The 12,031-nt window shown below is 44.1% G+C and overlaps 1 protein-coding gene across 4 annotated transcripts in view; it reads right to left on the bottom strand.

Annotated features, from left to right (window-relative positions):
* LOC139758397 (uncharacterized) overlaps positions 1–11,380 on the bottom strand; it is a 135,936-nt gene extending 124,556 nt beyond the window's left edge. For 3 of the 4 annotated variants that reach the window (XM_071679752.1, XM_071679753.1, XM_071679754.1), the window contains exon 1: positions 11,209–11,379. In XM_071679752.1, coding sequence (XP_071535853.1) covers positions 11,209–11,269 — 61 coding nt within the window. In that variant the 5' untranslated portion in view covers positions 11,270–11,379. Of the gene's footprint in view, positions 1–11,208 lie in introns of all 4 variants that reach the window. The other variant, XM_071679751.1, reaches the window with a different exon arrangement.
* Positions 11,381–12,031: the final 651 nt, after the last annotated feature.

The following is a 12,031-nucleotide window of genomic DNA, read 5'->3' as shown; positions in this document are numbered from 1 at the left end:
AGGGCCTCTGCTGCCGGTATCATCTGAGCTAACAAAAAAAAAAGAAAGGTAAGTCCAGTAATAGTCTTTGTTTGAGTAACTGCTCAGCCATGTCACATCCAGCTTACTATACAAATCGGTCGTGGAATCGCTACATATCCACAAAAAACGGAACCGTGGCTTCAATCATCACCTTGGTATTCATCTTGGATAGTTCCTGTTAAGAAGCATCAGACCTAAAACAAATATATATAACTGAGCGTCTTATTCTACCGGGCCCCCTTGACAATCAACAATTACTTTATTTGCGATGCGGTCTCAAAAAAACATGTATCCAGTTGCTTGGACGAATGTCACGGTGTAATTTGCATTTAGTTGCTGTGTTTGCTGAATGCTGCAGCAGTCTTGCTTAAGCTTGCCACTTGCAAGTGATATGGCTCGAGGAACATCTCTGGTATATACTTAAGCTATAAATTTGAAAACTGAGGTAACTCTTGGCTCTTAGGTCAAGTCATGCGTAGTTTTAATTGAGCCTTGATTAATAAGGTGGTTTCATTTAAGGATACCTTTATTTATTGCCTGATCAACACAGAACTACTCAATATCACTTATGTATTACTCTCTGTGGTAAAATGAATGTTCTATACTTAAATATCCTTTTCTTCCAAATCTCCATTTCCGTTCGGTCGCTAAATTGGAACTTTACCTTCAGCAGGAAAATAAAAGGTGAGGGAGGGGGGAATATTATCAATACTACCTCAACGTTTAATATGTATTTGAAATATAAGACAAGAGACAAAATCTCACACCCATTTGATGGTACAACCCAAACATCTTGGGGGTGTGCCCAACTTACAAATGTTGTGGGTTTAGTGGAATTTAACCATGTGGTCACACACACACACACACACACTTGTTTCAAAGCTCATATCGATGGGGTAATACAGAATAATAATGAAGCCTGTCTCTCTCTCTCTCTCTCTCTCTCTCTCTCTCTCTCTCTCTATATATATATATATATATATATATATATATATATATATATATATATATATATATATATATATCTTTCATACTATTCGCCATTTCCCGCATTAGCGAGGTTGCGTTAAGAACAGAGGACTGGGCCTTTGAGGGAATATCCTCACCTGGACCCCTTCTCTGTCCCTTTTTTTGGAAAATAAAAAAAAAAATGAGAGGGGAGGATTTCCAGCCCCCCGCTCCCTTCTCTTTTAGTCGCCTTCGACGACACGCAGGGAATACGTGGGAAGTATTCTTTCTCCCCTATCCCCAGGGATAATATATATATATATATATATATATATATATATATATATACACACAAGTCAAGATGGGTATACATACACAGTGAAGATGCAGCAACTGCGAAAATATGCGTGAAAATGACCAAGATATTTATTTATCTCAACATTTTTACTCTGTGAGCAAATCCGCTGCTGACCTCACCAGCCAAGCCAGTTTGTCACTAGGGTTCGTGACTAAGGCGCCACAAACAACTTATCTTGCCATTCCCTGTGTAACGATCGTTAAAGTGTCTGAACTACCAATTCTCAGCGTTCTGTCATGTGCGTTGCAATCTCTCTCTCTCTCTCTCTCTCTCTCTCTCTCTCTCTCTCTCTCTCTCTCTCTCTCTCTCTCTCTCTCGTCACAGAAGAACTTCGTACTACATTTCGAAACTCAAACGATGCCAAAGAATGTCATTAATTGAACCATTCTGTTCACAGATAACAGACGGCCGTGTTCACAGGGAAAATGACTGAATACAACCATTGTTACATCAAAGGTATTGTGTTCGAAAATCTAGCAAAAGAAAAAGAAAAATGTTATGTTCAACTCATTATCTGTAGAACTATGCTTTTCTAAAACTTTCATTTCAGTTGGTCTAAAGTATAAATTAGTGTTATGTTAATGAAGTGTGTGTGTGTGTGTGTGTGTGTGTGTGTGTGTGTGACATATTCTGAACGTTTATATGAGAGGAATGAGTTATAATTCACTAGCTTACAGATATCTGGGTACATTCGAAGGTAACAATTTCACTTTGAACATTCACTTGATCTGCACACACACACACACATATGTACATATATATATATATATATATATATATATATATATATATATATATATATATATATATATATAATGTATATATTTTTTTTTTGAGGGGGGTTTCTAGTTCACTCTATGCTCTTGGCAGATAATAAAAAAAAAACTTGCATAGCATTATATCATACAGGTTATAAATTCACCAAGTGCGAGGTGTTGTCAGACTTATCAAACATCAAATACTAACATTTCCAGTGGTCAAGTTTATATCATACCTCGTATCATTCCTTTTCTTTTTTTTCCCCCACAAAAGTAAGTGGGTATGGTTCAATGCGTTTTACCATTTGTACACATTACTACTTTGGTTGAAAACAAAACAGGGCGATGGGATATACCCTTCGTAATACAACCTAATCTAATCTGTACTTACACACGTGTGTTAAAGGAAAAATCACCATTGAACTGAACAATAGACACTGTTCATGTAAGACCTTGGGGGGGAAAACATATATATATAATTTTCCAAAAGAAGGAACAGAAGGGGGGCCAGGTGAGGATGTTCCCTCAAAGGCCCAGTCCTTTGTTCTTAACGCTACCTCGCTAACGCGGGAAATGGCGAACAGTTTGAAAGAAAGAAAGAAAGATATAGATATACTGAGAATTCTCATGGCACTGGTGGCCGACTTAAATATACAATGCTGCTCATGAAGGTTAAGGTCAGTTAGGGCCAGCCAGGAACCGCCAACCATCCAGTGTGTCAAAACTTCAGCTGTCGCCTAAATTTATCTCTGACGTTAAGTGAATGATCACACTATCATCATTCTTATCAGATTATCCACACTCGTGAGTTTATATATATATCCACACTCGTGAGTATATATATATATCCACACTAGCGAGTATATATATCCACATTCGAAAGTATATATCCACACTCGTGAGTGTGTGTGTGTGTGTATATATATATATATATATATATATATATATATATATATATATATCCACATTCGCCAGTATATATCCACACTCGAAGTATATACATCCACACTCGCAAGTATACATCCACACTCGCGAGTGTATTTATCCACACTCGCGAGTGTATATATCCACACTCGCGTGTATATATCCACACTCGCAAGTATATATACCCACACTCGCAAGTATATACATTATATCCACACTCGCAAGTATAACACATAAGAGAATATTCTACTCCACACAACATACCAAGCGTATCTGAAAACATCAAACACCAACCACTCAAAACCTGCATCTTTAATATCATATTAAACTTTAAAAAGATGTGTCCATTTTCGTTTAAGTCCGTAGCACCAGCCAATTTAATACGTGACTTCACCAAGATGGTGTTACCTAGTGGGCCTTCTGCAGGAGCCGTACGTTAAGACCCACCTCCGTCAGAAGACATAGGAAATCTTCACAGTGTAATATCGAGAAGATGAATGTTGAACTGTGGAGAACTAGCGAACTGACGAAGGAAGTGGGGGTGAGGGGGGGAAAAGTAGGCAAAAAAACTTTCAAATCATTAAGTTAAGAAGTAAGGCCCTACGTGGTAAAACTCGCCTAGTAGATTACACACACACACATTAATCACTGCACACGAATGCACAAAGACACACGCGCGTGCCTACACCTGCACTCAACATGGAAGACGAATTCTCTGAAGCTATGTCTGTCCTCACACACACACACACAACACACACAGACACACACACACAGACACAGACACACAGACAGGCACAGACACACACACACATACACACACAGACACAGACACACACACACACACAGACATACACAGGTGCAGAATAAACCATTACAGATGAAATGACGATCATCAAACAACAAGTGGGTGGTGACCTTGATATGCACGGAAAAGGTTGCGGTATTTTCCCCAGAAAAACATCCAGTCCTCTCCCCGCCGCCACTTCCTATTGAGTGCACGGACGGTCATCATAAATACAGTGCCGGATGTCACCATCTGTGGACGTGGAGAGCTAAGGAATCATTCAACAATTTATTCTTTTTTTAGATCTCTACTTCCATCATCTTTCTGGTCTTTCATACTGCTGTACGATTCTTTTGCTTGGGGTCTTCCTTGTCCAATAAGCGGGGTCATTATGTCCACCTTTACCGTGAATTTAGAGAGAGAGAGAGAGAGAGAGAGAGAGAGAGAGAGAGAGAGAGAGAGAGAGAGAGAGAGAGGTTACGTTCCTTTTAAAAACGAGCATCGGGTACGAGCTGTTCTTGTCGTACGGGTGGCAGCGTTGTGTCCGCAGTTCACGGGTGCTTCCCGAGTGTGCATTAACAACAACACTCGCCCAGTATACCAGTATAAGACCTTGAGGCTTTTAAAGCACCATGATCCTTAGGTTCTCTGCCTGTTGTTCCCCAAACCTCACCCTCCCCCGCATCTCAACCCCACGATCTCACATCTTCCGCCCGCCAGCAACCTCCCTCCTCGACACCCACGACAAGCCCCCCCCAAATTTTCTTACCGCTACGAAGCATTATTCTTTTTTCTCTCTCTCTCTTTCTTTCTTTCTTTCTCCCAGAACAACAGCGGCTCATCACCATGTCACGGGTGAGTCCACACACCCACACCCACATTTCACCAGCCATGGACAAGGTTATCAGTCTCCATGGGAACCTAACTTTTACTACTTCACATAATGCACATGTATCCATGTTTACTTCCCAGGATGCACACAGACATCGCTCGTTATTTCCACTAGCACAAGAGTCATGTATGGTAATGATAATAATAATAATAATAATAATAATAATAATAATAATAATAATAAATAAATAAATAAATAAATAATAATAATCACGTCTTGGAATCATCTTGAGCGTCTATGCACTGACGCCTTCAACGACCCTGGCAGAGGCGGTTAAGGAATTAAACAATTAACCACCCAACCAGGTGTCAGGTCAGTGAATTGCTTAACTGGCCAATTCCGTAGTGAACCTGGTGTTCCGGGGCCCCCCATCGATGCATGACCCAGTGTGCATGACAACATAAAAGCCAAAGGGGTGGTAAGGGGGAATGGGGAATGAGGGGGATACGTTCATGATCAACTAACTATGAATGGTTCTGAACTAACGACTAGGGGGGGGGGAGGTTGTTACGAGGGCCTAGGTCACACCATTCGCATGGCTGACGCTCGACCAATGAACGGCCATGAACGCTCTATGGGGGAGGAGAAGGGAAGATGAGTAGACCCCCAGTGACCCGTCATGGAGTCATTTCCCCCAACTCGGCCCGCATGTGGGTTATTTTTACCCTCCTCCCGCTACAACCTCCTTGTCCCCCCTAGCCAACCCTCCCCCACTACAACCTCCACCCCTTAGTCAACCATTCCCCCACTACAACCTCCTCCCCCTTAGCCAACTTTCCCCCCCCTTCTCAGGAGAGCCGGGTCAACCCAACACATAACGCGCGCGCGTGTGCGTCAAAACCCCCCCAGAGGTTTGAGGGAGGCGCGTGTCTTCCCCAAGGTAAGGGGGAATCAGGGGGAGGTGTCTTTCCTCCTCCCCCAGAGAAATCAGGGAGATCTGGATACGCCTCCCCCTTAAGTAAGGGGCTAACCCAGGCTGCTGCTGGGGGCCTATTTTTTTTTTTTTTTGGCATGGCGGCCGAGGCTCATAGTGACCGGCGAGGTGCACTGCAGCAGACGACGGCAGAAATGATGGCTACGCTCTTCACCGACTCGAATGAAAACGTGAAATTAAAAGAGCGGGAAGAATAAAAACAAAACTGCGATTCTAGGAAAAAAAAATGTCGATTTTAGAAAAAAAATGTCGATTTTAGAAAAAAATGTCGATTTTAGAAAAAAAATGTCGATTTTAGAAAAAAAAAGATTCTACAAGAAAAACGTCGATTCTATAAGAAAAAATGTCGATTCTATATGAAAAAATGTCGATTCTATAAGAAAAAATGTCGATTCTAGAAGAAAAATTGTGATTCTTGAAGTAAATTGCGATTCTAGAAGAAATATTGCGATTCTGTAAGAAAATGGCGATTCTAGAGGAAAAAAGGCGATTCTGTAAGAAAATGGCGATTCTAGAAGGAAAATACGGCAATTTTATTAGAAGACTCTAAAGGGTTATACGTGAAAATAACAATGAAGAACAAATGGCCAATTGTTTACAGCCTAAAAAAAGATGGCCGAGTTTGGTATGGCTTGGCTGTTGTGGGCTGGGAGTCCCCCGTAAGGGGGGCACAAATATACACATGAGAGGAACACAACAGCCACTGTTGAAGGGTCATGACACGACTGTATGGAAGGCGGAGTAAATACGATTACGTTAAGAGACACGTAAGGAATATTCGAAGGGCGTACGACGACTCAACAGGAGACGTACGACAACGTCATGGGACGTGTGGCATCGTGGGCCATACGACGACTATACATGAGACGTACGATAACGTCAGGGGACGTCGTCGTGGGACACACATATACACGTCAACTATACATGAATACGACGACTGTACAAGAGACATACGACAACGTCGTGAGACGTACGACCACGTCGTGAGACATACGACACCGTCGTGGGACGTGCGATAACTATACAGGATGACCGAGACGCACATCCATCACTTAGCCATGGCGGAAGTGGTTGACCAATTAAGGGTAAATAGGGACCACCAAAGCTTGTTGACCAATTAAGGGTAAATAGGGACCACCAAAGCTTGTTGACCAATTAAGGGTAAATAGGGCCCACCAAAGCTTGTTGACCAATTGTCAGCACATCTACCGCTGACCACAAGGCCCCAAGAGTCTTGGCAACCCATCTAAGGCCCCCCAGCAGGTCTGTTCCCTGTTCGTTCATAGGGAAGCTAAGGGCGCCCCTAAAGTCGTGTCCAGTCATTTAAGGGTTCCCCCAAGGCTGTGGAACGACCCTACGAGTGGACAAGCAACTGGAACAGACAATTAACCAATCAGGGCTCCCTCTCCCTTCCCACCCGCAAGGTCACACAGGTTCTGCGTGACAGGTCGTACCGACCCCATAATACCAGTGTCAACTTCCAGTCCCCACACTCGCGTCCTGCTTACCGTTGACCCCAACACCCCGTAATCCCATCACCATCGCTTGATCCCATCACCATCGCTTGATCCCGTCACCATCGCTTGATCTATCATCATCGCTTGATCTATCACCATGGCTTGATCCCATCACAATCGCTTGATCTATCACCATCGCTTGATCCCATCACCATCGCTTGATCTATCATCATCGCTTGATCTATCACCATCGCTTGATCCCATCACCATCGCTTGATCCCATCACCATCGCTTGGTCTATCATCATCGCTTGATCCCATCATCATCGCTTGATCTATCATCATCGCTTGATCCCATCATCATCGCTTGATCTATCACCATCGCTTGATCCCATCACCATCGCTTGATCCCATCACCATCGCTTGATCCCATCACCATCGCTTGATCTCGTTATAGCTTGATCTCATCACCATGGCTTGATCCCATCACCATCACTTGATCCCATCACTATCGCTTGATCCCATCACCATCGCTTGATCCCATCACCATCGCTTGATCCCATCACCATCGCTTGATCTCGTTATAGCTTGATCTCATCACCATGGCTTGATCCCATCACCATCACTTGATCCCATCACTATCGCTTGATCCCATCACCATCGCTTGATCTCATCACCATGGCTTGATCCATCACCATCGCTTGATCATCACCATGGCTTGATCTCATCACCATCGCTTGATCTCGTCACCATCGCTTGATCCCATCACCATCGCTTGATCCCATCACCATCACTTGATCTCATGCTTGATCTCATACAGCTTGATCTCATCACCATCGCTTGATCGTCCATCCTTGATCATCACACCATCCGAGCTTGATCCCATCACCATCGCTTGATCCCATCACCATCGCTTGATCTCGTCATAGCTTGATCCCTTCACCATCGCTTGATCCCATCACCATCGCTTGATCCCATCACCATCGCTTGATCTCGTTATAGCTTGATCCCATCACCATCGCTTGATCTCATCACCATGGCTTGATCCCATCACCATCGCTTGATCCCATCACCATCGCTTGATCCATCATCATGGCGTGATCTCATCACCATGGCTTGATCCCATCACCATCGCTTGATCCCATCACCATCGCTTGATCCATCATCATGGCTTGATCCATCACCATGGCTTGATCCATCACCATGGCTTGATCCCATCACCATCGCTTGATCCCATCATCATCACTTGATCCCATCACCATCGCTTGATCTCATCACCATCACTTGATCCATCACCATCGCTTGATCCCATCACCATCGCTTGATCTCATCACCATCCCTTGATCCCATCACCATCACTTGATCCCATCACCATCGCTTGTACTACTCTCACCTTCGTGTTATTTCTAGCCTGACTGCATCGGCAAACATCTCACATGTACAACCAACGTCTCACATGTACAACCAACATCTCACATGTACAACCAACGTCTCACATGTACAACCAACATCTCACATGTACAACCAACGTATCACATGTACAGCCAACATCTCACATGTACAACCAACGTCTCACATGTACAACCACAGACTACAGGCCTCACGCCCCTTCAGTCCGAATAACGTAGGATGGATACCAGCTGTTGATTGGCATCTACCAAGTACCCAACCAGTCATACCTCAAACGAACCATTCATACAGTCCACCTTGATGACAATGACGCTAACCCACCCTTCTACCAGCTGTGGGTGAGACACAAAGCTGGTCGACTGGTTGCAGAGGCAACGTTAACCCACCCTTCTACCAGCTGTGTGCGAGATACAAAGCTGGTCGACTGGTTGCAGAGGCAACGTTAACCCACCCTTCTACCAGCTGTGGGTGAGATACAAAGCTGGTCGACTGGTTGCAGAGGCAACTTTAACCCACCCTTCTACCAGCTGCGTGTAAGACACAAAGCTGGTCGAGTGGTTGCAGAGGCAACTTTAACCCACCCTTCTACCAGCTGTGTGTAAGACACAAAGCTGGTCGAGTGGTTGCAGAGGCAACTTTAACCCACCCTTCTACCAGCTGTGTGTGTGAGATACAAAGCTGGTCGACTGGATGCAGAGGCAACTTTAACCCACCCTTCTACCAGCTGTGTGTGGGATACAAAGCTGGTCGACTGGTTGCAGAGACAACTTTAACCCACCCTTCTACCAGCTGTGGGTGAGATACAAAGCTGGTCGACTGGTTGCAGAGGCAACTTTAACCCACCCTTCTACCAGCTGTGTGTGTGAGATACAAAGCTGGTCGACTGGATGCAGAGGCAACTTTAACCCACCCTTCTACCAGCTGTGGGTGAGATACACAGCTGGTCGACTGGTTGCAGAGGCAACTTTAACCCATCCTTCTACCAGCTGTGTGTGGGATACAAAGCTGGTCGACTGGTTGCAGAGACAACTCCCTAATGGGTTACGTAACACCAAAGGCAGCTTAGTGGAGGTACATCACCACAAACTACCACGTTGGAAAGGATCACAATTTTGCGCGTGATCAAGTATTTTCCTACGAGTCCACGGGGACAATGAAACACGAAAAGTTCCCAAGTGCACTTTCGTGTAATAATCACATCATCATGGGAGACACAAGAGAGAAATATAACAGTCAGTTGATATACATCGAAGAGACGAAGCTAGGACGCCATTTGGTAAACATGTGATTGTCCAAAAACAAGTAAGAACCACGTAACAGCCGTGAACTTGAAATGGTGCTATTAGACCAATCATATACCATCATCTCTGAAAACAAGTGGCCATCGAAGGAGGCCGAAGCGAGGAGGGTATATCAACCCTTGGGTCCTGTGTGGCCTTTCGCCTCTGACCTGACCCTTTACAAGACCCCAAGTCAAAGGTTTTTATCATCAATTACTTAAGGGTCGTAGAGTGTCGTTAAAGAGAACTTGTTAGCCGTTTGGCTCAGTGGTTCCAATCCTATTCTCAGCCTACCCTCCTGACGGAGGTGCAACGACACCTGACGGAGGTGCACCGAGACGAGGGTTGTAATCAAAGTGTTTATAACGATCAGGGACACAAAGGGGAGGAGGAGGAGGTGGACGAGGGTGTCTGTGGCTAGTTTGAACTCTCGCTGGACAGACTGAGTCAAAAGCTGCAGGTGTGGTGTTACCAGACTCTGCCTTCTTTGGCTTACGTCGCGACTGAAGAAAAAAAAATAACCTCTTCGTCTGTTCACAAGAGGTGGTCGAGTCTCGCCATGGAACTTCTCTATCTCAAAGGGAAGCCATCACTACACTGCTCTACTGGAAGTAATGTGGCTTTGAAATGAGTTTTTTTTTTTTTTTTGAGTTCCCCCAGGACCCCTACAAGAAAGGGGTCCTGGGATAAATATGAGGAAGTAAATAATACTCATATTTATCTTAGGAGTTTGTCTATCTGTATATATATATATATATATATATATATATATATATATATATATATATATATATATATATATATATATTGGAAAGGATCACAATTTTGCGCGTGATCAAGATATTCCTATGAGTCCACGGGGAAAATGAAACACGAAAAGTTCCCAAGTGCACTTTCGTGTAATAATCACACGAAAGTGCACTTGGGAACTTTTCGTGTTTCATTTTCCCCCTGGACTCATAGGAATATATATATATATATATATATATATATATATATATATATATATATATATATATATATATATACCTTATTAAGCCAGCAAAGAGGGCATAAAAAATGAGGCTATATCGTTGTCAAGGAATTTCGCTCTCCAAGAGTCTATCAATTCTCTGGTCCTGCAGTTAAAGTCTATCAGTTCTCTGGTCCTGCAGTTAAGACGTATCTTTCAACTAGTTTAATGTCTCCTTTTCGAATGAGACCCCCCAAAAAAATCTATAAAATTGTGTATGTACGTCTGTAGACAACCAGCGATTAAACCTATTCCCTTAATTACCATACAATGCAGATCTGAAGAAAAAAAAAAAAAAAAGATATGTACATAATAATCTAAGATGCATACATCATAAACCCTTCCTCATCCAGGGGGGGGGGGAAAGACAGAAGTAATTTCAGTCCTCGTCGTCGAAGGCCGAGTGACATCAATGGACAATTCTTACTTACGTAAAGCCCAGGCGAAACCTAGGACTGCCCCAGCCACCACCAGCACCTGCAGGAGCTTCATCTTCGACGCCACCCAACCACACGGCAGTGTCAAGTCAGCAGATACACAAGAGAGGAGCGTCGTCTTCCTTCTTCTCTTGCCACAAGGCGTCTGTCTGTGACCCACGGTAGCCCCGGGGCTTTTATATTGGTCAATTCCTCCGGGGGGAGGGGACAGCTGCCAGCCCTCGCAACAATCTTCAAATATAACTTCACTGAGAATGGACGTAAACACACACACACACACACTGGTGCCACGGTGTTTGTTATCACCTATACTATCTACATCTACCGATCGATTAAGGTCACTAAAGGTTAGATAGATAGATATATTCATTCATCTATGGAATAATCGCCCCCCCCCAAAAAAAAAAACCCTCCCTCAAAGAAGAAAACGGGAACGAGCTGATCTCAAAACAGCCAATCGGAGGAGGGGGTCGCGCGTGACGTCAGACCCCCGTGGACCGACCGCTAATGTCACATGTGCTAACACACACATACACACACACTGACCAATCCCGTCCCTCTCTCTCTCTCTCTCTCTCTAAGGAGGACAAGGGCCGTCCGTCCCAATGACTTAGCGTTCTTGGAAATGATCCACAAGGGTGTGTGTGGTGTGTGTGTGTGAGCGCGGGAAAACCCTGCTTCGCCCTTCGTCGTCACCATTGGAACACGATTAACCTTCCAGTGTTTGATCTGTGACGGGCGCCACATTGACCCTCCCCCAAACCCAAACAAACGAGAAATTCTTGGAAATACAAATCACCATCCCTGTTCGCCCTCA

The sequence above is a fragment of the Panulirus ornatus genome, chromosome 30, assembly GCF_036320965.1.
Source record: "Panulirus ornatus isolate Po-2019 chromosome 30, ASM3632096v1, whole genome shotgun sequence".
Taxonomy (NCBI): Eukaryota; Metazoa; Arthropoda; class Malacostraca; order Decapoda; family Palinuridae; genus Panulirus; species Panulirus ornatus.
This window is presented reverse-complemented; position numbering and strand designations above follow the sequence as displayed.